This window comes from Phyllobates terribilis, unplaced genomic scaffold (genome assembly GCF_046119375.1).
Source record: "Phyllobates terribilis strain yellow unplaced genomic scaffold, ASM4611937v1 Scaffold_1__5_contigs__length_1240528914, whole genome shotgun sequence".
In the NCBI taxonomy this organism is placed as follows: domain Eukaryota; kingdom Metazoa; phylum Chordata; class Amphibia; order Anura; family Dendrobatidae; genus Phyllobates; species Phyllobates terribilis.
The window spans coordinates 15,513,563-15,541,460 of record NW_027362761.1 but is presented as its reverse complement, the minus strand read 5'-3'; the positions used below and the strand labels follow the sequence as shown (position 1 = coordinate 15,541,460).

Below are 27,898 nucleotides of genomic sequence, written 5' to 3'. Positions count from 1 at the left end.
AAATCCCACAAAAATCATCAATGGAAATCAAATTTATTAACCAATGGAGGCCTGAATTTTGAGTCACCCCCAAAATTAAAGTGGAAAAACACACTACAGGGTGATCCAACTTTGATGTAATGTCCTTAAAACAAGTCAAAATGAGGCTCAGTATTGTGTGTGGCCTCCACGAGCCTGTATGACCTCCCTACAATGCCTGGGCATGCTCCGGATGAGGTTGCGGATGGTCTCCTGTGGAATCTCCTTCCAGACCTGGACTAAAGCATCCGCCAACTCCTGGACAGTCTGTGGTGGATGGAGCGAGACATGATGTCCCAGATGTGCTCAATCAGATTCAAGTCTGGGGAACGGGCGGGCCAGTCCATAGCTTCAATGACTTAATCTTGCAGGAACTGCTGATGACGCGCCCCCTGGGACGTGGGGTACTCGGTAGCCGGGCCGGTCGATGCTGGGGGAATGTCACAGTGGCGGTGACCCGGTCCGTGACCCAGGGTGGTCAATAAAAGGGAAGGGTAGAAGGGGAATTAAAGTTTTATATATATAACATTTGTGACACCACCTGTGGTATGCGGCTATATGGGGCCACCGCTGCGGTGCAGATCAGCCTGTAGTGTGTTTTTCCACTTTAATTTTGGGGGTGACTCCAAATCCAGGCCTCCATTGGTTAATAAATTTGATTTCCATTGATGATTTTTGTGTGATTTTGTTGTCATCACATTCAACTTTGTACAGAACAAAGTATTCAATGAGAATATTTCATTCATTCAGATCTAGGATGTGTTATTTGAGTGTTCCCTTTATTTTTTTGAGCAGTGTATATTACTGATTATGCAGGCATGACGTAAAAAGTGCTACACTCTTTACTTGACCATGACACTGGTATTGTCGATCTACTGGTAGAATAACCGCCTAATCCGCCCTTTGTCACCTACCCCAAAACCTCCCCCAAGTATGACTTCCCAATAAAAACATGACACTGAAATTTGGATAATTTTAGCCACAGCAGATAATAAAATTACATTTTAATATTATAATGGTAAGGTCCTTGAAGTTCCCAAAATCTGGTGATTACCAAAAAGCAGAAACCATAAACCATAATTTCTCCCAGCCGTTACCCCACTGGCTTGCGGAGCACCATAACCCAAAGGGTTCTATTGTACATTTACACTTCCAGGGACCCGACATTCCATTGCCATAAGTCCCACCCAAAATCACCAGATCAAAAACCATCTTTTCCAAAATTGAGGAATCCATATCCTAACGGCTCCCCCAGACCTATTAAGAACCAACTTCAAGGACCCCCCAACCGCCAAGCGCCACTATGACCTGAAAATGTCCCAGATTACCACAACCCAAACATTAAAACCTAAGGGAGGGCGGGCTGAACTGTTACGAACCCCTGCAAGTGGGAATAATGCAGGATCCCTCCCTTCATCTCTCTATAAATCCCCTAAATTCAGGGCCCACCCCTCACTAACTAATAACATCCCCACCCCTCCAATCCATCATCATGTTGACCTCTGCGCACGCCATGGAGGGTTTTGGCTGTGCTCCAGCCTCTCCTTTTAAACAGTTTCCCACAGATTCATACACATCACACAAGATCTTGTATGTAGGTTTTCAGGTTTCACTGATCTGTAACTAGTGTTTATTTTAAAGACCATATCCAATAAAGTTAAGTTTCTTTTCAACAACAAAAAAGCTAACTGAAATGAAAACCAATCATCTTTATTTCTTATGTTGTACTGTAGCTATTAATGGTATGATATATCTTGTAGGCTTATCATGCTGTGGGTAATTTTCGGGCATCCTCAGAGGACACTTCTCCAAAGGCCGCCAGCAAGGATCCTCTACGTGCTTTAACTCATCGCGGACATGAGTCTGTGTACCAAAATAAATCTTCAAGCAATGATGAACTCACTTCTCATCCTCGAACCCAGGCAACTCAGCGTCAGGTTTGTGAAATACACCTATACACCTCATTGTTAGCTAGGTGTAAACTACATTTACATTTTTAATACTCAAAAAAAGTGTGGAGTGCGTAGTGTGTAACTAATTGACAAAAAGATCACCCTATAATTTTAACTTTGGTTGGAATTCTCTCCTGGCACCTGAAGGTCTTCAATTTTCACAAGAACTCTATTTATTTGTAATTGTCATATCCCATCTATCTTGGCATAATCTATTGATATTCTATAAAACTCTTGAATGGGAAAACCCCATGAAGATGCACAGACTTTAACCCCTTTCTGACATGAGACGTATCTTTACGTCCCTGTGGCTTGGTACTTTTTGACCAGGGACGTATAGATATGTCTAGGCGATTTTGGGTGCACAGAGGCTGTGCATGCGCGATCACGGCCGAGTGTCAGCTGATTCTGACAGCTGACACCCGGAACTCAGCGCAGGGAGCGGTGTGCCGTCTCCAACTTCCACAAGCACGTGTCCCAGAACATTACCCGTGCCCTCACGCAGTTATTGGGAAGGCCCACCTAACCACGGACACGTGGACAAGTGCTTGTACATTTCACTGACGGCACACTGGGTTAATATTGTTGAAGCCAGGACCCAGTCGAACCCTGGGACGGAACACATGCTCCCGACGCCGAGGTTTGCAGGCCTGGGTCAATCAGGGTTGCCCCCACATTCTACTGCTCCTGCACCTCCTCCTCATCCTCCTCTTCAGCCTCCATCTCCGAAATGACCACATCAGTCGCAAGCTGGAAGCAGAGCAGCACTGCCTCCTCGGCCAACCGGCAACAGGCTCTGCTGAAGCTTATATACTTAGGCGACAGACCGTACACCGCTGCAGAGTTGTTGAAAACTATAACAGAGCAGGCTAATCTGTGGCTCTCACCGCTGAATCTACAGCCAGGCATGGTCGTGTGTGACAATGGCCGGAACCTGGTGGCGGCTCTGAGGCTGGACAACCTCGCACATGTAACATACCTGGCCCATGTTCTCAACTTAGTTTTTCAGCAGTTTCTCAAAGCCTACCCAGATCTGCATGAGCTGCTTGTGAAAGTACGCCGCGTATGTGCCCATTTCCAAAAGTCACCTACAGCTTCTGCCGCCCTGGTAGTGCTTCAGCTGCATTTGCAGCTTCCAGCTCACTGACTAATGTGCGATGTCACCACATGTTGGAACTCAACATTTCATATGTTGGAAATGATTTGTGAGCAGCTAAGGGCAGTTGTTAAGTACCAGCTTCAACACGCCCGTCGGTATTAAGGTCTGCCTCCGCACATAAGGGCTGATGAGTGGGCATGGATTTCTGACATCTGTGCCATTCTCCAAAACTTTGAGGACTCGACCAAGATGGTGAGCGGCAAGGACACCATAAATAGCATCACCATCCCGCTTCTCTGTCTACCGAAATGCTCGCTGCTCACAATTAAAGAGGAGGCATTGCAGGCAGACCACGATGAGTTGGAGCAAGGAACTATACAGGGTGATGCTACACAGCCCAGCCTCATCTCATCTCAATGTGGATGGGTGATAATGAGGAGGAGCAGGAGGAACAGGAGCTGGTTTCCTGCACTACAGATGGTACCACCCACACCACATGCATACTATCTGTTCAGCGTAGATGGCCTGAAGAAGAGGAGGAAGAGGAGGAGGACCAGGAGGAGGATGAGGAGGAGAACATGTCCTCTTGGTGGCGACAGGGAAGTCTTGACTGTTGTCAGTCTGGCACACATGGCTGAGTTTATGTTCTGCTGCCTTTTCCATGACCCTCGCATTGTAAGCATTTTGGGCAACAGTAATTACTGGTTGGTCACACTTCTAGACCCGCACTACAAAGAGAACTTTGTATCTCTCCTTCCCGTGGCGGACAGGTCTAATAAAATGTTGCACTACCAGAAGGCACTTGTTGAAGAATTATTTAAAAAATTCCCAGCTGACAACACTGGCGGCAGAGGTCACAGTTCCTTGGACAATCAAGGAGTACAGGAGAGGGAGAAACAAACCGGATGCAGCAGAGGCAGGGGAACACTGTCAAAGGTCTGGGACAGTTTTTTCAGACCCTCCCAGTGCCCAGGCCCTGATGTGCGGGGTAGTCTGACAACGAGTAAAAAGTTTTGGAAGATGCTGAAGGAATACCTTGCTGACCTTACCAGCGTCCTCCGTGATTCCTCAGTGCCTTATAACTATTGGGTATCCAAGCTGAACACATGGCATGAACTGTCTCTCTACGCTTTGGAGGTCCCGGCCTGCCCTGCCACTAGCATTTTGTCAGAGCGGGTTTTTAGTGCCGCCGGTGGGTATTATAACCGATAGGAGCATCCCCTGTCAACTTAAAATGCTGACAGGCTAACTCTTATCAAAATGAAGGGCTGGATTGGGCCAGATTTCTCGACACCACAGGTTGATAGTAACGGAACATAAACTCAAATCCAGTGTTTTTTTTTTTGAGGGTCTATTCCCATGCACTCCTTCACACCCAGACATGGGTATACGCTTCAGGATTTTGTATATTTTATGTCGTCTTCCTCCTTATCTTTCTACTCATCCTCCACCACCATATCACCAGAGTGAACATTCATGCAACACCCACATCATTTTTTTAAGGGTGCTTATGATACCTGTAGGAACTTTTTTTTAGAGGCCTACCTCTAACATTCTATATAATATATATATATATACCCCCCAGGGGTAAATGTTTTGCAGCCCACTTAGTACATGGGCATTACCAGTCAGGGAGACCCACTTCTTCATAATGGAAAATATTTTTTTTACTGAGGTCCTCCACTACGTCTCTTCAAAATGGTATTGGAGTGCGTCCTAATTTTTGGCAGCCCTTGAACTTGCTGCATGTGCAATAACAGTAGAGAAGACCCACTCCTTAAAAAGCGGGGGGGGGGGAGGGAAGTACTGAGGCCCTTCACTACATCTATTCAAAGTGGTATTGGAGTGCGTCCTAATTTTGAGCAGCCCATGAACTTGCTGCATATGCAATAACAGTATATTAGACCCACTCCTATGTTGTATGTTACAGTACTAGATGGCCCATGTTGAAGAATTATTTAAAAAAATCCCATCTGACAACGCTGGTGGCAGAGGTCCGAGTTTCTTGGACAACCAAGGTGTACAGGTGAGGGAGAAACAAAGCAGATGCAGCAGAGGCAGGGGAACATTGTCAAAGGTCTGGGACAGTTTTCTCAGACCCTCCCAGTACCCAGGCCCTGATGCATAGGGTGCTCTAACAAGGAGAGAAAAGTTTTGGAAGATGCTGAAGAAGTACCTTGCTGACCATACCAGCGTCCTCCGTGATTCCTCTGTGCCTTATAACTATTGGGTATCCAAGCTGGACATGTAGCATAACCTGGCTTTCTATGCCTTGGAGGACCTGGCCGCTAGCATTTTGTCAGAGATGGTTTTTAGTGGCACCAGGGGTATTATAACATATATGCAATAACAGTATAGGAGACCCACTCCTTAATAATTGCAAGCTTAATTCAAATCGATTCTATATTCTACAATATTACCTCTCTTATCTGAAATTCGTTTGTGGGTGAGCTATCGCAGTAAGGATAGCGTGTTACACCAATCCAGTCATGTATTACTGCCTTATACTGCGTACTGCTGCAAAAAAAAAAAGTTAAATCTATTCTATTCCCTATTGATACCGCTGTTAGCTGCATTTACAATAGGGTTCAAGGTATCATCAGCTGGAGATGAGTGTTGTTCTTTGTTGTCGAATACATCGCTTCCACAGTGCATTACTTGATTGATATTTTCCATGCACTCGTTGACCTATTCATATTTTTTAACGGTGATATTTACTCACAAAATCATGAAACAGGCAGGGTTGCTTGCGTCCCTTCACAGTTTGTTGCTGCCATGTCCAAAAAAACCTTCTTGGGCCAGTTAAAATCTATTTTTTATTGTACAGTCATGGCCAAAAGTTTTGAGAATGACACCAAAATTATATTTTCACATGATCTGCTGGCCTCTGGTTTTTATTAGTGTTTGTCTGATGTTTATATCACATACAGAAATATAATTGCAATCATATTATGAGTACCAATAGGTTATATTAACAGTTAGAATGAGTTAATGCAGCAAGTCAATATTTGCAGTGTTGCCCCTTCTTCTTCAAGACCTCTGTAATTCTCCCTGGCATGCTCTAAATCAACTTTTGGACCAAATCCTGACTGATAGCAGTCCATTCTTGCATAATCAATGCTTGCATTTTGCCAGAATTTGTTGGTTTTTGTTTGTCCACCCGTCTCTTGATGATTGACCACAAGTTCTCAATGGGATTAAGATCTGGGGAGTTTCCAGGCCATGGACCCAAAATCTCTATGTTTTGTTCCATGAGCCATTTTGTTATCACCTTTGCTTTATGGCAAGGTGCTCCATCATGCTGGAAAAGGCATTTTTGGGCGCCAAACTGCTCTTGGACGGTTGGGAGAAGTTGCTCTTGGAGGACATTCTGGTACCATTCTTTATTCATGGCTGTGTTTTTAGGCAAGACTGTGAGTGAGCCGATTCCCTTGGCTGAGAAGCAACCCCACACATGAATGGTTTCAGGATGCTTTACAGTTGGCATGAGACAAGACTGGTGGTAGCGCTCACCTCTTCTTCTCCGAATAAGCTGTTTTCCAGATGTCCCAAACAATCGAAAAGGGGATTCATCAGAGAAAATGACTTTGCCCCAGTCCTCAGCAGTCCACTCCCTGTACCTTTTGCAGAATATCAGTCAGTCCCTGATGTTTTTTCTGGAGAGAAGTGGCTTCTTTGCTGCCCTCCTTGAAACCAGCCCTTGCTCAAAGAGTCTCCGCCTCACAGTGCGTGCAGAAGCACTCACACCAGCCTGCTGCCATTCCTGAGCAAGCTCGGCACTGCTGGTAGTCCGATCCCGCAGCTGAAACAGTTTTAAGATACGGTCCTGGCGCTTGCTGGTCTTTCTTGGGCGCCCTGGAGCCTTTTTGACAACAATGGAAGCTCTCTCCTTGAAGTTCTTGATGATGTGATAGATTGTTGACTGAGGTGCAATCTTTGTAGCTGCAATACTCTTCCCTGTTAGGCCATTTTTGTGCAGTGCAATGATGACTGCACGTGTTTCTTTAGAGATAACCATGGTTAACTGAAGAGAAACAATGATACCAAGAACCAGCCTCCTTTTAAAGTGTCCAGTGATGTCATTCTTACTTAATCATGACTGATTGATCGCCAGCCCTGTCCTCATCAACACCCACACCTGTGTTAATGGATCAATCACTAAAACGATGTTAGCTGCTCCTTTTAAGGCAGGACTGCAATGATGTTGAAATGTGTTTTGGGGGTTAAAGTTCATTTTCTGGGCAAATATTGACTTTGCAAGTACAGTAATTGCTGTTAAGCTGATCACTCTTTGACATTCAGGAGTATATGCAAATTGCCATTACAAAAAATGAAGCAGTAAACTTTGGAAAAATTACTATTTGTCTCATTCTCAATACTTTTGGCCGTGACTGTACAATATTACCTCTCTTATCTGAGATTCGTGTACGGGTGACCTATAGCAGTATGGATAGCGTCTTACAGGCATGTAGTCAGGGATTATTGTATTATACTCCATGCTGAAAAAAATAATCTATTCCCTATTGATAACGCTGTTAGCAGCTTTTAAAATAGACACAGGTGCTAGATGGTATTATCAACTGGAAATGAGTGTTCATTCTGGTCGCATACATCCCTCCAACAATCCATAACTTGATTAATTTTTTCCATGTGTTCGTTGACCGATTCATAATTTTTAACGGTGATCCGTAATTAGAAATTGATGAAAGCAGACAGGTTGCTTGCGTCTTCACAGTTTGGTGGTGCAACGTACCAAAAAAAACCTCTTCGGAGCCGGTTAAATTCTATTTTCTATTGTACTATATTACATCTCTTATCTGAGATTCTTGTACAGGTAACCTTTAGCAGTGGGGAAGCGAGGGATTATTGTATTGTACTCCATTCGGGAAAAAAAAATCTATTCCCTCTTGATAACGCTTTTAAAAAAGGGACAGGTGCTAGATGGTATTATCAGCTGGAAATTAGTGTTCATTCTGGATGGGTCTGATCATGTCTCACACACCACATGGGCAGATAAGGTAGTAAAATGTTAACATTACATTTACTGGTGAATGTATTTTTCACCGTTTAAAGAAATGCAATAATGCATCAAAAACAGTACGTGCAAACATAGCCCAAGGTGTGGAGGAGCATTTTTGTTTTTGGTTATTTATTTTGCCTTGTATATAAATCATTACCCTGGAAAGAATGTTTCTTAACATTATTTCCAGGAAAATCCTTTTTTGCTTCGTTTTTGTATGTTTTATTGTCAATTCGTAAAAGTGGCGTAATACTCTGACAACATTGTTTACAGCAGTGACCTGGGAGTCAGAGATGATTCCAGAGATCTTACCCATGCTGTTTCCATGTCATTTTAGCACTGTTTCCATTGATTTGACTAATTTTTAGGCCCCCTCTAGACCTCCGGGGGGGAGTCAATGTTTTGGAGTGGCCTTCACAAAGCCCTGATCTCAATCCTATTGAAAATTTATGGGCAAAGCTGAAAAGGTAGGTGCGAGCAAGGCAACCTATAAACCTGGATCAGTTACACCAGTATTGTCAGGAGGTATGGGCCCAAATTCCGACCATCTATTGTGAGAAGCTTGTGGAAGGATATCCCAAACGTTTGACCCAAGTCATTCAGTTGAAGGGCAATGGTGCCAAATACCAATGAAATGTATGTAAACTTTTGACTTTGCAGTAAGTAATAAAAATGCCTTAAAATATTCTCTCTCATTATCCTGGCATTTGGCAAATATTAAAAATTATGGCACCGGTAGCGGTGATCTCAATGAGTTCACCGCAGTTCATTCATTTATTTCAGGAGACATGGGCATCGGGGATAAGGTGTTAAGGTGAGTATAATGTGTTTTTTGGGTATTTTTATTTTTTTTTATTAATTTTAGCATTTTTTTTTATCTGTCAGCACAGGTGCTGCTGACGAGAGACTACTGCTCCCATCCAGCAGCACCTGTGCTCGCTATTTCCAATGACAGCAGGCGCCGGCTTATTGGGGTAGTAGTCCCATCAGCTGGCGCTTTTTAACGTGGGTCACTGTCACAGCTGAGGGATCATGCTGACACCTGACAGCATGATCCCACAGCCCTCTGACCGCGGCAGCAATGTTACCGCCAATCAGAGCCTATGTTTACTGCACTATCACGCAGATGACAGTGCGGGAAACACCCGAACCTGAAAAATAACACAGACTTCCTGAGGAAGTCCAAGTTCGGGGTCCGTTCTCCCATCACTAATCACTAGTGATCTTTACTCATAAATTCATGAAAGCAGGCAGGGTTGCTTGCGTTCCTTCACAGCTTGATGTTGCTACGTACAAAAAGAACCTCATCGGCGCTGGTTAAATTCTATTTTTTATTGTACAATATTACCTCTCTTATCTGAGATTCATGTGCAGGTGTGCTATAGCAGTTGGGATAGTGTTTTATAGGCATCTAGTCAGGAATTATTGAATTATACTTCGTGACGAAAAAAATAAAAAATTATATTCCCTATTAGTGATGGTGCTCGACGCTCTGGTCGAGCAAATTGGAATGCTCGGGTGCTCGACCCGAGCAACGAGCCCAATGTAAGTCTATGGGAAACTCGAGCATTTTTCCGGCGGTCTGCAGAGGCCTAAAAATTGCCCAAATCGATGGGAACAGTGCTCAAATGACATGGGAACAGCGTGGGGAAGACCCCTGGAAGCATTCCTGACTCCCAGGTCACTGCTGTCAACAACGTTGTCAGAGGTATTACGCTACTTTTACGGACTCACAATAACACATACAAAAACGAAACCAAAATGGATTTTCCTGGGAAATATGTAAAGGAACATCCTTTGCAGGGTAATGACTTGTATATAAGACAAAATAACTAACAAAAAACAAAAATACTCGTCCACACCTTGGGCTATGTTCACACATAGCGTTTTTGATGCGTTTTTGCACTTTTGCATTGCTTTCAACCATGACAAATGCATTCACCGGGAGATTTCATTTTAACATTTTACAACCTTATCTGGCCATGTGGTGTGTGAGACATGATCAGACACATCCAGTTACATTTATGAAAGAGGGACTCTGAAAGTCACAAAGCCTATTTTTATAGGGCCATCAGGCTGCCTTTACTATTCTTAAAGGGCCAGCAGTCGGCCCTCACTATTGTTAGAGAGCCATCAGCCAGCTATGCTTTGTTGTTCCCATTACTAAAGAGTGGGTCTCCTATACTGTTATTGCATATGCAGTGAGTGGCAGTGCTGCCCAATATTTGGACGCACCCTAATACCCATTTGAAGAGAGTTAGAGGAGGGCCTCCTGAAAACAATATTCCCATTATTAGGAAGTGGGTCTCCCATACTGTTTGCCTATGCAGTGAATGCAAGGGCTGTCAAAAATTTGGACCTACTCCAATGCCCCTTGGAAGAGACGTGGAATCAAAGGGCCTCCTGAAAACAATGTTCCCATTATTAGGAATTGGGTCTCCCATTGTGTTTGCCTATGCAGTGAATGCAAGGGTTGCCAAAAATTTGGAGGCACTCCAATGCCCCTTGGAAGAGATGTGGAGGTCAGAGGGCCTCCTGAAAACAATGTTCCCATTATTAGGAAGTGGGTCTCCCATTGTGTTTGCCTATGCAGTGAATGCAATGGTTGCCAAAAATTGGGAGGCTCTCCAATGCCCCTTGGAAGAGACATAGAGGGCCTCATGAAAATTTTTTCCCATTATTAGGAAGTGGGTCTCCCATAGTGTTGGCCTATGCAGTGAATGCAAGGGCTGCCAAAAATTGGGAGGCACTCCAATGCACCTTGGAAAAGACGTGGAGGAGGGCCTCATAAAAAAATGTTCCCATTAGAAAGGAGCGGGTCTCCTATACTTGTAATGCCCATGCACTAAGTGTATGGGCTGACAAACGTTTACCCCTGTATAAAAAATTTTTTTACGGGCATCTTAAACACCCTTTAAAAAAAATTATGTGGGTGTTGCATCACGGACCACGGTCACCCTAGTGATATGGTGGTGGAGGATGAGGAGAAGGAGGAGGACAAGAGCAAATAGCCAAAATCAGGAAACGTATACCCATGCGTGGGTGTGAAAAGGTGCATGGGAATACACCTCCCAAAAAAAGACACTGGATTGGAGTTTATGTTACGCTGCTATCATTCGGTGGTGTTGCGAAGTCTGGCCCAATCCAGCCCTTGTTCATTTTTATAATAGTCAGCCTGTCAGCATTTTCAGTTGACAGGCTGATGCGCTTATCAGTTATAATTCCACCAGCGGCACTAAAAACCCGCTCTGATAAAACGCTGGCGGCAGGGCAGGCCAGGACCTCCAAGGCATAGAGAGTCAGTTCATTCCACATGTCCAGCTTGGATACCCAATAATTATAAGGCATAGAGGAATCACGGAGGACGTTGGTACGGTCGGCAAGGTAATCCCTCAGCATCTTCCCAAACTATGCACTCCTTGTGAGAGTACCCCGCACCTCAGGGCCTGTGCGATGGGAGGGGCTGACAAGACTCTCTCAGAACTATGACAGTGTTTCCCTGCCTCTGCTGGATTGTAGTTGTGTCTCTCTTGGCTGTACTCCTTGGTTGTCCAACGAACTGTCACCTGTGCCACCAGCGTTTTCAGATGGGAATTTTTTTAATAGTTCTGCAACAAGGGCCTTCTGTTACTGCCCCATTTTTGTAGACCTGTCCGCCTCAGGAATAAGAGATATAAAGTTCTCCTTGTAGCGTGGGTCTAGAAGTGTCACCAACCAGTAATGACTGTCACCCAAAATTTTGAGAACGGGAGGGTCACAGGAAAGGCAGCGTAACATAAACTCAGCCATGCTTGCCAGACTGCTAACAGGCAAGACTTCCGTGTCCTCACCAAGAGAACGACTGACCATGCTCTCCTCCTCCTTATCCTCAGGCCATCCATGCTGAACAGACGGTATGACAGTTGTGCATGTAGTACCGTCTATAGCGCATTAAACTAGCTCCTGTTCTTCCTCCTCCTCCTCTTCCTCATTGTCACCCAATCCACGTTGGGATGAGATAGGGCTGGGCTGTGTGTAATCACCCTGTATGGTTCCTTGCTCCATCTCATCGTGCTCCGCCTGCAATGTATCCTCTTTGATTGTGAGCAGAGAGCGTTTCAGAAGACAGAGAAGCGGGATGGTGACGCTAATTATGGCGTCATCGCCGCTCACTATCTTGGTGGAGTCATCAAAGTTTTGGAAGATGGTACAGATGTCTGACATACATGTCCACTCCTGAGGTCTTATGTGTGGAGTCTGAACTGAATACCGACGGCCTTGTTGATGCTGGTAGTCAACAACTGCCCTCTTCTGCTCACAAATCTTTCCCAACATCTGCAGTGTAGAGTTCCAACATGTGGGGACATCACACACCAGTCGGTGAACCGGAAGCTGCAAATGCTGCTGAAGCATGGCAAGGGTGGTGAAAGCTGTAGCTGACTTTATAAAATGGGCATACAGGTGGCGTACTTTGACAAGCAGATCCGGCAGCTTCGGGTAGGTTTTGAGAAACCGCCTCCGATCCGCCACCAGGTTCCGGCCATTGTCACACACGACCATGTTTGGCTGTAGGTTCAGCGGTGTCAGCCACAGATCTGCCTGCTCTTTCAGAGCCATCCACAGCTCTTCAGCATTGTGCGGTTTGTCACCTAAGCATATTAGATTCAGCACAGCCTGTTGCTGCTTGGCTGAGGCAGTGCTGCAGTGCTTCCAGCTTGTGACTGATGTGGTCATTTCGGAGATTGAGGCTGAGGAGGATGAGGTGCAGGAGCTGTAGAATGTGGGGGCAACCTTGATTGACCCAGGGCCCGCAATCTTCTGCGTCAGGAGGACGTGTTCCGTCCCAGGGTCCGACTGGGTCCCGGCTTCCACTATGTTAACCCAGTTTGCCGTGAGCGAGATGTACCGTCTCTGCCCACAAGCACTTGTCCACGTGTCCGTGGTTAGGTATACTTTCCCTCTAACTGCATTGTTGAGGACACGGCTAATGTTGTGGGACACGTGCTTGTGTAATGCGGGGATGGCACACCGGGAGAAATAGTGGCGGCTGGGGACTGAGTACCGAGGGACGGCCGCCACCATCAGGTAGCGGAAAGCTTCGGTCTCCACAAGCCTAAAAGGCAACATTTCGAGCGCAATGTGGGAATTTAGTAGTGTGGCCTGTGGGGCGTTGGCTGCGTATTTGCGCTTGCTTTCCAAGGACTGGGTTATGGACAACTGAACGCTGCACTCGGACAAGGATGTGCTTGCTGATGGTGCTAGTTGAGAGTGTGCAACGACAGGTGCAGGGCAGGAGGCATCTTCGCATGCACTATGGACAGGGGATTGGCTTGCATGCACAACAGCGGAAGAAGCAGTGGTGTGACCTGCAGACACTGTTCCTGGACCCTGGGGTTCGGCCCACAAAGTCGGGTGCTTTGCTGCCATGTGCCTGATCATGCTGGTGGTGGTCAGGCTAATAGTTTTGCTACCCCTGCTGATGCTGGCCTGGCAGGTGGTGCAAATGGCCTTTTTGGGGTTATCAGCAGAGTCTTTAAAAACAGCCAGACTCGGGAAGACCTAACAGTTGTACTGGCAACTTCCGTTGTGTTGGGGTTATGGGGAACGGTTGCCCGCTTTCTGTCTGCAGCCACCACACTTCTTCTTCCTGCCTGTGTTGGTGCTGTGCCTCCCTCCCCCTGTGTGCTGCTGTCCTCGCTCTGTATGTCCTCCTGCCAGGTTGGGTCAGTTACTATATCATCCACCTCCTCGTCTTCCACTTCTGCACCCTGGTCCTCCTCCTGACTTTCTGGCAATTGTGTCTCCTCATCTTCCACCTCTTGTGACACTTTCCCACCGTCGCCTTCGTATGACCGTGGCTGCTCAAATATTTGGGCATCGCTGCATGTGATCTCCTCTTGCCCTGCTTAAAGTGGACCAGGCGAGAGGCCCAAATCTATAAATAGAAAAGTGAACAGCTCTTCGGAGTGTCCAAGTGTGGGATCAGTTGTCTCTGGGCATTCGGCATGGTGGGAGGAAGGGGGATCAGGGTGAGGAATATGCGTTCCATACTCACGGCTACTGAGACTTGACCGTGTGGAAGACAGGGTGGTGGTGGTGGTGGCTAAGTGACTGGAAGCATTATCTGCTATCCAACCAATAACCTTTTCACACTGCTCTGTGTTCAATAGTGGTGTTCTGCGGTCCCCTATTAATTGGGACAGGAAAGTCGAGCGAGAAGATGTAGGTGTTTGTTGTGGCACAATTTCAGCTTGCCCACGGCCTCGGCCTCTGCATGCACCATCACCATCATGTCCAGTTCCCCGTCCCTTGCCACGCGCCTTGCCCATTGTAAATGGAGGACAATATCTTCCACTCTCACTACAAATGTCTGAATTTGGAGTGAACTTATATGTGATCCAGTTTTAAATAGCTGGCCTGTAATTAACTATTTTGAACAGCAAACTGGTGTCAATTTCCTTGTCAACTTCACTGACACACTGAAACAAAATTTAAATGGAGGCCAGAAATGGCAGAATTTTCAGCTCAATTATGGAGGGATTATCTGGGGGGGCTTTCAGACCTCTGGGGGGGGGTTGCAGGAAAAATGCTCGGGTTTTCTATTGACTTACATTGTACTCGTTGCTCAGGTCGAGCACCCCAGCATTACAATTTCCTCAACCCGGGTATCGAGTACCCGAGCATTTTAGTGCTCGCTCATCACTAATTGTACCCATAAATAAATATTTTTATGAAGAAAATAAATAAATAAAAAAAGTACAGATATTTGGTATCGCCACGACCCGAATGACCTGACCTATGATACTGTCCCACTAGTTAACCCCTTCAATGGACACCGTAAACAAAATAAAATAAAAGACAAGGCAAAAAACGATGCTTTATCTTGAAGATAAGATAAAAAATGATAGATAAAATGCAATCAAAATAACGAATGTAAATAAATATGGTATGTCTGAAAACATCATCTTGTCCCTCAGAAAACAAGCCACAAAAAAGCTCCATCAACGGAAAAATTAAAAAGTTATAACTCTCAGAATAAAGCGATGCAAAAATAATTATTTTTTCCATAATAGTTTTTATTGTGTAAAAGCACCAAAACATAAAAAATCGCTATAAATATGGTACCGCTGTAATTGTACTGACCTGAAGAATGAAGCTGCCTTATCAATTTTACCACACGCGGAACGACATAAAAAAAACAATTCCTGAATTGCTGGTTTTTGTTCATTCTGCCTCGATCAAAAAATGTCACATGCCCGAAAATGGTACCAATCAAAATGTAAAGTCCCACAAAAAACAAGCCCTCATATGACTCTGTAGGCCGAAATATAGAAAATTCATAGCTCTCAAAATATGGTGATGCAAAAACTAGTTTTTGCAATATAAAGCATCTTTTAGTGTGTGACAGCAGCCAAACATAAAAACCCGCTATAAATCTGGTATTGCTGTAATCGCACCGACCTAAAGAATAATAATGCCTAATCAATTATACCGCATGAGGAACGACATAAAAAATAAATTAAACCAATTCTTCATCTGCTGTTGATTTGTTCATTCTACCTCCCAAAGATCACAGTAAGGCTCGGTTCATATTTACTCTGCGCTGAACGCTTACACCAGGGTTTCCGTGTAAATTTCTGAAATACGTGATTCAGACAAATTCCCCGGCAGAAGATTCCTTATAATGAGGCAGATGGTGGCACTGTGGACGCCGTCTAGCCTATGATCTGTCGGTGTTCGTCTTTTTATTATGCATGCATAAAAGTGCCGTCGCCCACAGTTTTGTGCAATTCTGAAAAGGACAACGCTGAACAGAGACCAGATGGAGTCCAGCATAACTCTGCTGCCTCATTATAGTGAATGGATCCCTCGGGGGTTCATCTGAATCATGTAACTCGGATATTTAGATGGAAACCCCGATATAAGTGCTCAGCATAAAGCGCAGGACAAAATGTAATCCAAAATGTTATGTAAAATGTTCTCCAAAAAAAATCTCCAAGTCAATCCACAAAAAAAGCAAGTCCCCACTCAGGTCCGTCATCTGGAAGCACAAAGGGTCTGGAAAAGCGCCATGGCTCATCTCCCCAAAAAGGAAATTAAGTAAATTCTGCACTCCCAAATCAGAATGCCCACCTCCCGCTGAGCTCCACTGTGCCTAAACCGCAGTTAGCGTCCACGTGTTTGGCATTTCTGTAGCGATGAGAGCCTGCCTAATTTACAGGTGTCTGTCTGCAGAAGCATGGAGCTGGGCACAACGTACTGGTCACTTCAACGGCAGTTTGCAATTTTCACTTAGCAACATCCGCTGCTGCTGGTTTCTGGAAAAGACCCATGGAGTCAAAATCGTCACTACACCTGTAGATAAATTCCCAAAGGGGTATAATTTCCAAAATGGGGTCATTTGAGGGGGGATTGTGCTATTCAGGGGCTCAGTATATAAAGTCCACATACTATTCTAGAAAAATCTGTATTCCAGGAGGCAAATAGCGCTCTGTCCCTCCCGAGTCTCGCCGTATGGCTAAGCAGTACTGTACAGCCACACATGGGGTATTTCTACATTCAGCAGAAATTGTGAGATAAAATGTGGTGCCATTGTTACCCATTTCCCAGTGCGAAAATATAAAACCTGGGGCTAAAACAACATTTTGGTGGTAAAAATGTAATTATTTTTTTCTTCTCTGCACAATGGTATAAAATTCTGTGATCCACCTGTGGTGTCAATATGCTCACTTTATCCCTAGATTAATTCATTGAGTGGTCTAGTTTCCAAAATGGGGTCACTACTGTTTAGGTACATCGGGGCTCTCCAAATGCGATATGACACCCACAGACCATTCCATCAAATTCTGCATTCCAAAATGTCACTCCTTTCTTTCTGAGCCCTGCCGTGCACCCAAACAATAGTTTTCCCCCACATATGGGGTATCTGCGTGCTCAGGAGAAATTGCACAACAAATTTTGGGGTCCATTTTTTCCTGTTACCCCTCTGAAAATAAAAAATTTGGGACAAAAAAACATTTTTGTGGGAAAAATTGGATTTTTTTTATTTTCATGGCTCCACGTTATAAACTTCTGTGAAGCACCTGGGGGTTGAAGGTAATCACCACACATCTATATAAGTTTTCTGATGGGTCTAGTTTCCAAAATGGTGTCACTTGTGGGGAGTTTACACTGTTTAGGCAGATCAGGGGATGGACATGGAGTCCACTAATTATTATTCATGCAAATTTTACATTCAAAAAGTCAAATGGCACTCCTTCCCTTTTGAGCCCTACTGTGCACCCAAACAGTGGTTTTCCCCCACATATGGGGTATCGTCGTGCTCAGGAGAAATTGCACAACTAATTTTGGGGTTTATTTTTTTCCTGTTACCCTTGCAAAAATAAAAAAAAGTTTGGGTCTAAAGTTAAATTTTTGTGAAAAAAGTTAAATGTTCATTGTTTTCTTCCACATTCCAAAAATTCCTCTGAAGCACCTGAAGGGATTCTAAACTTCTTGAATGTGGTTTTGAGAACCTTGAGGGGTGCAGTTTTTAGAATGGTGTCACTTTTGGGTATTTTCTGTCATAATGGCCCCTCAAAGTCACTTCAAATGTGACGTGGTCCCTAAAAAATGGTTTTGTAAATTTTGTTGGAAAAAGTAGAAATCGCTGGTCAACTTTTAACGCTTATAACTTCCTAACAATCAAAAATGTTTCTAAAATTGTGCTGATGTAAAGTAGACATGTGGGAGATGTTATTTGTTAACTATTTTGTGTGACATATTTCTCTGATTTAAGGGCATGAAAAATCAATTTTAAAATTGTGAAATTTTCAAAATTTTAGCCAAATTTCCGATTATTTCACAAATAAACGCCAATCATATCAAATAAATTTTACCACTATCATGAAGTTCAATATGTCTTGAAAAGACACTCTCAGAATCACTGGGATCTGTTGAAGCGTTCCAGAGTTATTACCTCATAATAAACTGACACTGGTCAGAATTGTAAAAATTGACCTGGTCATTAACATGCAAACAGCCTTTGGGTGTAAAGGGGTTAAAGTTACTGTGGAAATGAAGATATTAATGTTAACTGTATTTATTAATCTCTTCTTTATTTTATTTCCCTGGAAGGTTCAACGTGAGAAAAATTCTCTGGGTAGTCTGAAACGTGCCAGTGTCGATGTTGATTTACTAGCCCCCAGAAGTCCAATGGGAAAAGAAAATATGGTAACTTTTAGTAATACTCTCCCTCGAGTTAGCACTCCATCCATGGAGGACACTTCTCGTCGCCACATGACCATACATGTGCCTGCTGAAGGATCGCGTCCACCACGAGCCCCAGGAGCTGAATGGAAGCCAAAGCCTATGGAAGGACGCAGCCTTACACTTGGGGAGGAAGTGGCATTAGCACAGGCTCATCGGCGGGCAGCATCTGAAACTTCTGGTATTGTTCTTGATGAACCAGATCCTGACAGAGCGCCACCATCCCTTTATCCCACAGTGCAGGCTAGGACAGCAGGACCACGGGTTCTAATCCAACCAAGGCCTGCAGCCCCACCGCTTCTGCACATACCTGAAGAAAACCAAACTGGTTCACCCAAGGGCAGTTCTGCCATTAGAGCAAAGTGGATGATGATGGCAGAGAAAGGAGGAGCACCTCGAGCTGCAACAAACGCCCCGAGGCTTATGCAGGTTATTGCAATGTCCAAGCAACAACAGCAAGCAACATCATTGGTGTCTAGCACATCTAAACACTCTGAAACCTCTTCATCCTCTACAACTAGTAGCTCTGATTCATCACAATACCGCTCACCCTCAGAGAGAGATAGTTCAAGTATTGTCACAATTGATGCGCACGCACCTCATCACCCAGTAGTTCATCTCTCTTCAGGGAATGGCCCGTGGGAATGGAAGGCTGCCCAGAAGACTGGTGAAACCCATGAAACCGGTACATATGATATGAGTAAAGACTATCGTGGCTACCGGACACCTAAGGGTGCAGGTGTGTCTCCAGGTTCCTCAATTAGTGACCTAGAACCTGATTCAGAACCACGATGTGGGCCAACTGTCAATGTTGCCGGAGGCGTGCCAACTCCCCTAGTTGCTGAGACTGTTGGCATTCCTTCAAGCCGAGAAGCTAGCCTCAGGAGAAAACCCCAAGCAGCAGAAAGGGAGGGAAGGGAAGAAGCTGAGGAACCTTTTTATAAGAAGCTACAGAACCAGAGGTTCAAGGAATGATAAATCACAAGGCTGTGAATTAATAAAGTTGTAAATATATTGGCATGTTTAACACAGAAGTGACAAGAATGAAAACTGCAGCATATCACTGCCCAAAAGCATGAAAAATAATTCAGTATAAAAGTCCTGAAAAATCACAGAAAGCATTTTTTTTATATTGGAAGTGACTTCATATAAAATAATCCTACAGCAGTGATTTATTTATTTGCCTTTCTAATTTGTACAGATCGGTAAAATGACTGGAAACAAGCGGGATTTTTATTTAACAGGATAATAAAAATAATGTATGAAATAGTCTTAAAGCATTCACATAAACACTCTATAATTGTTTCCACACTTTGACAATACTGTCTCTAGCTCCTTGGGAAATACTCTTTTCTTCTGCTAGAAACTGCTCAGGAAGTGAGAGTGCAATGGAAAATTTCATGCTCTGTTTGTTTTTCAAAATGAACTTTCATATGCAAGTGATGGGCGTTTTACTACGAAAGCTTTCAACAAAGGAAATATTTTGGAAGAAAGATTTCAGCATACAGAAAGCATAGACTAAAACTGAGCAATGGTGTAACAATTGTATAATATGTGGCCACTGTGAGGAAACTGTGCTATGAGAAGTAAGACGAAATAAGTATAGCAAAAAATGTAACACAGCACTCAAATATATGAAACCTGGTCTGTTTTTTGAGGTCCAATTTGCCTTACATGGTAATAAATACTAAAAATACAAAATGTAAACAATACATTAAAGAGAATCCGATAGCAGGATCTCGGTAAGCTCACAGCAGCATGATGTAGGGACAAAGCACTCTATTCAAGTGATGTATCACTTAGTTTACTGGGTGCTGCAGTTGTGATAGAATCACAGTTTTCTCTGCTGCAGATCTAGCAGAGCTCAGAATGTTGAATCCTGTGTAACCCCGCTCATACCACTGATCATCAGTTTCCTGTGTACATTGTATTTTGACAGAAAGCTGATAATTAGTGGTGTCAGCAGGCGCTTGGACTAGGAAGCACATGTGCTGCTTATTCTGTAGTGATAAGTTCATGCTTGTAAACCACTGATTGTATTCAGCAAAACACTGAGACATTGCTGGACTCAGGGCCTCTTCCCCTACACATGTTGTTCTCAGATTAAATAGCAAAAACCTGCTGACAGATTCCCTTTAAAGAAATTGTCCAATACTTACATACTGATAACCCATCCTCAGGATATTGACATCAATCTCAGATCGGTAAAGGACCGACACGCCCCACCGATCACCTGTTTGCAGTCAGTTGTAAACAGTGAACAGAGCAGAGCTGTGTAGTGACCCTTGCTGAGAAGGGCACCTCAACTTCTATTCACTTAAGTTGAAGCTAAGCTGTAGTTCTCTGCACTGCACAGTGAGCTGAGCTGTTCCAGTGTGGTTCACTGGTTAAATATGGCCACTGCTGTAGCTGGAAACAGCAGATTGCGGAGGTGCTGGGTTTCAGAACCCCATCAATCTGATATTGATGACTTTTCTTAAGGACAGTTCATTAATGTCAAAAGCCTGGACAAACCCTTTAACATATTAGAAATTAAAGAAGTTGTCCACTACTTTTGAACATGCCCCCCATCGATGTAAATGGTGGCAATAAGACTTTTATCAATACCTTTCACTGTCAATATTGCCTGTGAGCGGCGCTATCGCTGGCCACTCACAGGCATCCCGTGACCCTGGCTGCAGCCTTCTCTGGCATCCGCTGAAGTCACGTCAAGTCGGGCGTGACCCAGCGATGCGCTCCCTGCTGATTGGAGGGCTGTGGGTGGGGTTTTCCACGCGCGTCACAGCCCAGCATCCACTACGCACTTTCCCAATGAATGCAGGAGAGGAAAAGCACGCAATGGATGCTGGGTTGTGACGTGCGGGGAAAACCCCACCCACAGCTCACCAATCAGGGGGTGCGCATCACTGGGTCACGCCCGACTTGCCGTGACATCAGCGGATGCCAGAGCAGCCGGGGGTCACGGGATGCCTGTGAGTGGTCAGTGATAGCGCTGCTCACAGGCAATATTGACAGTGCAAGGTATTTGCACTATTTACATCGATGGGGGGCATGTTCAAAAGTAGTGGACAACTTCTTTAAGACGCCACTTAAAAGGTATTGCAGGCATGTTCTTCTAGAATGTATGGTATACCCGCTATAAAGAGAAAAGTATTAAAGTCTATTGAGTTATATAGCATGCACACATATGATGCTTGAGGTATTCCGCTAGTTTGGAGGTATTCACACTAATGTTTTAAGGATTTACAATATCTTCTCTTGACTTACTAGCAGAGAGAAATTAAATTCCATGCAATTGCTCCTGGAGTTATTCAGAAATTACAGTTTGCTTTCTACAGTAGTGTTTCACAAAACCACAGGCCACAGTCATGGAGAACTAAGGTTCCCTGTTGAGATGAAAAACAGTGTAGCAATCCTGCTAGTAAGAGTTTGTATATTACCAGAGGTATACTTTAACTCTGGCTTATATATAGTTACACATATTTTAAAAAGCCATACATACTGCTTCAATATAGCACAATTTTCTACAGGAGGACTAATTTATTGTAGCATGGATTTTGGATATCTTGAAAGATATCATTTCCCAAAATATACAATTTTCCTACTATCTAGTATATCTTTGATGTTACATGTGCTAGTGTTTATTGGGTGTTATGATCTGCTAGCTTACTTATCATTTAATAACTGTACAAGCACTTTCCTTTTTATGAAAAAGATTGCTCATACAAGATGTTGTCAACATTTAATCCAAGGGTGCATAACATGTGGATGCCATGCCATTTTGTGCAGTCCCCAACAATTTGGTTTCAGAAATGCTTGTCTGTGTGTGGCTTTTTGAATGAAATTTCCATATCAGAGAAAAGCAGGGTGGCACACAGTCATCTCTGTGTCCTCCAAAAACTTTAGGAGAATGGGCTGTCTGTACCCCTATTGTTACTCCAGAAAGATGTATATTAGCTACAGGTTGCAACCTATGCTTGTGGCTCTCAACACTGTAATATATGGCATTTACGTTTTCAATGGGAAGAGACAGATTCAAGCATGGCCTTCCCCTCTCCTAAGTGCTAACTGTGGGTAGATGGGACCCCTATTATTCCTATAGGCGCAGGTTCCTCTTTCTGCTATATCATAAATTTACGGCATATCATTTTGATATACCGGAAATGTCTTAGATGCTAACACCCCTCTAAGTTTTATTGTGGCCCTTGGGTGTGATACAACATGACAATGTGGCTATCGGACCCAAAAAGATTGTGCAACCCTGGTCTAAACCCTATGAATCATAGTGCTGGATCTGTAGCTACAGTGCTGGCCAAAAGTATTGGCACCTTTGCAATTCTGTCAGATAATACTCAGTTTCTTCCTGAAAATGATTGCAATCACAAATTCTTTGGTATTATTCTCTTCATTTAATTTGTCTTCAATGAAAAAACACAAAAAGAATTGTCCTAAAGCCAAATTGGATACAATTCCACACCAAACCTAAAAAAGGGGGTGGACAAAAGTATTGGCACTGTTTGAAAAATCATGTGATGCTTCTCTAATTCGTGTAATTAACAACACCTGTAACTTACCTGTGGCACCTAACAGGTGTTGGCAATAACTAAATCACACTTGCAGCCAGTTAACATGGATTAAAGTTGACTCATCCTCTGTCCTGTGTCCTTGTGTGTACCACATTGAGCATGGAGAAAAGAAAGAAGACCAAAGAACTGTCTGAGGACTTGAGAAACCAAATTGTAAGGAAGCATGAGCAATCTCAAGGCTACAAGTCCATCTCCAAAGACCTGAATGTTCCTGTGTCTTCCGTGCGCAGTGTCATCAAGAAGTTTAAAGCCCATGGCACTGTGGCTAACCTCCCTAGATGTGGACGGAAAAGAAAAATTGACGAGAGATTTCAACGCAAGATTGTGCGGATGGTGGATAAAGAACCTCAACTAACATCCAAACAAGTTCAAGCTGCCCTGCAGTCCGAGGGTACAACAGTGTCAACCCGTACTATCCGTCGGCGTCTGAATGAAAAGGGACTGTATGGTAGGATAACCAGGAAGACCCCACTTCTTACCCCGAGACATAAAAAAGCCAGGCTGGAGTTTGCCAAAACTTACCTGAGAAAGCCTAAAACGTTTTGGAAGAATGTTCTCTGGTCAGATGAGACAAAAGTAGAGCTTTTTGGGAAAAAGCATCAACATAGAGTGTACAGGGAAAAAAAAGAGCCATTCAAAGAAAAGAACACTGTCCCTACAGTCAAACATGGCGGAGGTTCCCTGATGTTCTGGGGTTGCTTTGCTGCCTCTGGCACTGGACTGCTTGACCGTGTGCATGGCATAATGAAGTCTGAAGACTACCAACAAATTTTGCAGCATAATGTAGGGCCCAGTGTGAGAAAGCTGGGTCTCCCTCAGAGGTCATGGGTCTTCCAGCAGGACAATGACCCAAAACACTTCCAAAAGCACTATAAAATGGTTTGAGAGAAAGCACTGGAGACTTCTAAGGTGGCCAGCAATGAGTCCAGACTTGAATCCCATAGAACACCTGTGGAGAGATCTCAAAATGGCAGTTTGGAGAAGGCACCCTTCAAATATCAGGGACCTGGAGCAGTTTGCCAAAGAAGAATGGTCTACAATTCCAGCAGAGCATTGTAAGAAACTCATTGATGGTTACCGGAAGCGGTTGATCGCAGTTATTTTGGCTAAAGGTTGTGCAACCAAGTATTAGGCTGAGGGTGCCAATACTTTTGTCTGGCCAATTCTTGGAGTTTAGTGTGAAATGATCAATGATTAGATTTTTGCTTCACTCTCTTTTTGTGTTTTTTCCTTGCAAGCAAATTAAATGAAGATAATAATACCAAACAATTTGTGATTGCAATCATTTTCAGGAAGAAACTGAGTATTATCTGACAGAATTGCAGGGGTGCCAATACTTTTGGCCAGCACTGTAAATCATATTAGAGATTCTCCTGACCTGTAACATCATGCTATGCAAGTGTTTATTCAAAATTGGATTTGGTGTAAAATGGAAACTCACTGCTTAAAGCATTTTAGACTTTTGTTATTGAAGACAATAATATCATGGTAATATCATTGTTTCAAACAGCTAATATTGAAGTAATGTCTTCTGACCTTTATTCTCTTTATTTCTGGTGGATTTTTAGTCTTTGGTGCATCTAATGTGGCTAATTGGCACACAATTAACGGCTCAATGAGCCAGAGTTGAGTAATTGTAACTTCCACAACTGTCCAACAGCCTGAAATTATCAGAAACACACCGACAATTCCTAAATGTTCCCCTATGTGTTAATATTACTAGCCTTATTAATTACTCAAATCAGCAAATATTGGAAAAAATATATATATGCCCATAGAGCTCTAGGAGCTGTGATAAAGTATCCCCACCTTCGCAAATTCAGAAGATGAACAAAATGGCCTAGGACAAGTGAATAATATAGATACCCAGGGCTATTAAGCTGTAGCCAGATAATTACTTAAGTAAAGTAATTATTAACAACTTTGTAAACTGTTCTGATCGTACAATGGCTATTAGGACTATTGCTTTTATTGTAGTATTCACTAATACCCTTTTTTTTCGTTATGATCTATGTTCTACAGGTCTTTATTGTTTACATGGATGGAAGTTATAACAAACTACTGTTCTTGGTGTCTACAAATTAAGGCTTTCCATTGGTTGAACTTGTTCTAAAAAGTTTTCTAATAAGTGCATGTTATGTAAGGGCTTATTCAGTCCTCAGTTTTTCTTGCGCATACTATTATAGTCTATGGGACTGTTCACTTGTTCGTGTATTCTTGTGGACTGAGCACATAATCACGGAGACAGGACTGATTTTGAACCATCTCATATCAAACTTGTCAATGCAAGTCAAAAGGTCCATGAAAAACGAAACAATGCTCAGGCAACATTCACATGCTGTCTGTTTTTCACAGACTGTTTATTATGAGATTGAGAACAGTTTTTTTTTTCATCTGAGAAAAACTGATGAAACTGACCAAACTTTGATGGTAAAAGCACTAATGAAACTTTGTTTTTTTTTATTGAGTGTGAGAAAAATCACTGATGTCTGAATGAGGCTTTATGAGCTCTGTAAATGTACTTTTATAAGCCACTGCCCTACAGAGCAGTGGATTGATGTTCAGTAAAGAAAAAGAAATCTAGGCATAGTGGTTAGCCACTTTATGTTTATTGTTACAGAGGTGTTGGGATGATTTTGTGGCACATACTAACTTATAAGTGTTACAATTTCTCCTTTGACACTTGTTAGTTCAGCCTTCCTCAAAGACTGCACAGTACTGTCCACAAAATGGCTACTGATGTAGGAGCATGTGACCAGTCATGTCCTATCTATTTAATGTCATAATCTAATCTCTTTTCTAATATACTTTAATTAAAAAGTCCCTACTGTTCCCTCACTACTCAATCTAGCTGCTTAATTGATTTATTTTTTTACTACATCCTCCTTGATGACCCTTTTTTGAGAATCCCATTGCTTGCTGGGATAGTCAAACAAGTCTTCATTGGGGGACAGAGGCTGGGCTAGTCTCTGCCCTGCTGAGCATGCGTTGGTTATCAATTCCAATTCCTCAGTAGATTGTTGTCACTGTTCAATATACACAGTGACAGTTCACTCCCTTGTCAGCTCTGATCAGAAGTAACGAGCCAGCAAGAGAGCTTATTGTCAGTGCTTGTTGTAAGAAGAATACATAGCTTGCAAGGTGGTTGCTGGTCTATGCTTTTTCTGCATGCCAGGTATTCTTCTTCCAATGACAGAGTGCGCTCGTTAATTCTGATCAGAGCTCATGAGTGCACTGTCTCTGTGCATATTGCACAGTGACAAGAACCCACTGAGCATACATCATACATTGAAAACTGATGCATGCTCAGTATAGCAGGGACTAGCCACAGTGCCATAACTATAAACTTCGGGGCCCCGGGGCAAAACTTCATAGTGGGACCCCTCAACATTTCAATCACTAGAGGTTGTGCGGAACGTGGTGAAGCCTGCTACGCATTGTTGTATACAACACACAGGCTTCACCACGTTCCGCAAGACCTTTAATAGATTTTGTTGTTTATGATGCAAGTTTTAGAAGTTAAATATTCAGTGAATATGTTTGGAAAATTAATAAGGTGAATAATTCCAAATATTGCACAATTTTCAAATAACTATATGTTTATTAAATAGCAGGGCTTCTCACAGTTTGTCACAGAGATATTTGTGTCTGCTGAGACTGTCTCCTCTCAATGATGATGAGAGTTTGTTACAGTCAGTGTGCACTGTGCCTGCCTTGCCAACTCTCTGTGATCTCCAGACTAACATATTGTTACAAATCTTGTGCTATGAGACTCTCCAGGCCAGTGCAGGTTTCCATTCATTGACAGCTGGCAGAGCTCCTGGAAATTATTGAAATGATTGTCTCTCCTGTCTTCCGGGTGACATTGTCTGACAGGAATATAGGAGCTGGGTATTTTATGAGAAATTAAAGTATTAAAATACAAAAAATACAATTTTTTACCATCAGTTTGGGGCCCCTTGGGTGGTTGGGGCCCCGGGGCAGTGCCCCGGCTGCCCCGGTTGTAGTTACAACCCTGACTGGCCAAGCTCCTAAAATGGACTTCCCTGATGATGCTTCATTTTAGAGAGGGGGCAGAAGTTGCGGCAGTGACCGCATCCTCTTCCCCCTGATGAGACTTTGTTTGACTATCCTATTCTCAAACTAAGCATCATCAAAGAGGAAGTAGTAAAAAATAAATAAAGCAGTTAAATAGTGTAGTGAAGGAACAATAGGGACTGTTTAATTACACTATCGTATTTTTCGGACTATAAGAAGCACCGGACCAGAAGACACACCCCAAATTTTGGGGTGGAAAATAGGAAAAAAAATATTTTTATAGGATAGGGGTGCGTCTTATAGTCGGAATATGTATCTTACCTGGGGGGGCGGTGGAGCAGGTGTCACAGGAGGCAGGGTACTTCAGGTAGCCGGCGGAAGTGGAGGAATGCTGCGGACCCTGGATGCGAGAAGCCGGTGCTCCAGCAGCGGCAATTTGCATGGTGGTGAAGCAGGATCGCAGGGCCCTCCGTTCCCTCCCTCAGGACCCCGGCGGCTGTGCAAGAAGAGGTGAGATGCTGCGGGGCCGGTGCCTGGCCGGGGGTACGAGTCTGGCTTTTCGCTGGGGCCTGGCTGGGGGCCTGGTGCCTGGGGGCCTGGGGCTGGACTCTGGTACCTGGGGCTGGGGGCCTGGTGCCTGAGCCGGTGTCTTGCTGTGAGCGGCGTGGCAGAGCGGCGTGAGCGGCTTCCGGTGCCCGCGGCCATCTTCCTGAAGCTGTGATCTAAAGGAATATGGCCGCCGGCGTGGCAGAGCGCATGCGCCGGTTCCAGCATCCATTTTCCTGTAGATCACAGCTTCAGGAAGATGGCCGCAGCCACCGAAAGCCGTTCACGCAGCTCTGTCTCACAACCAGACACCGGCCCCAATACCCGGCCTATCCCCGGCCCCCAGCCAGATACCGGCCCACCTCACCTCTTCTTCTGCTGCAGCCTTCCTGATGGAGGGAGGGAACAGCGG

General features: G+C 43.9%; 1 protein-coding gene across 1 annotated transcript in view; it reads left to right on the top strand.

Moving 5' to 3' along the window:
* The window catches only part of PLPPR3 (phospholipid phosphatase related 3), a 183,032-nt gene extending 162,087 nt beyond the window's left edge, over positions 1-20,945 (top strand). Inside the window, exons 8-9 of the mRNA XM_073655184.1 lie at positions 1,779-1,955; positions 18,185-20,945. Coding sequence (XP_073511285.1) covers positions 1,779-1,955; positions 18,185-19,291 — 1,284 coding nt within the window. The 3' untranslated portion in view covers positions 19,292-20,945. The remainder of the gene's footprint in view (positions 1-1,778; positions 1,956-18,184) is intronic.
* The last annotated feature ends 6,953 nt before the right edge of the window (positions 20,946-27,898 follow it).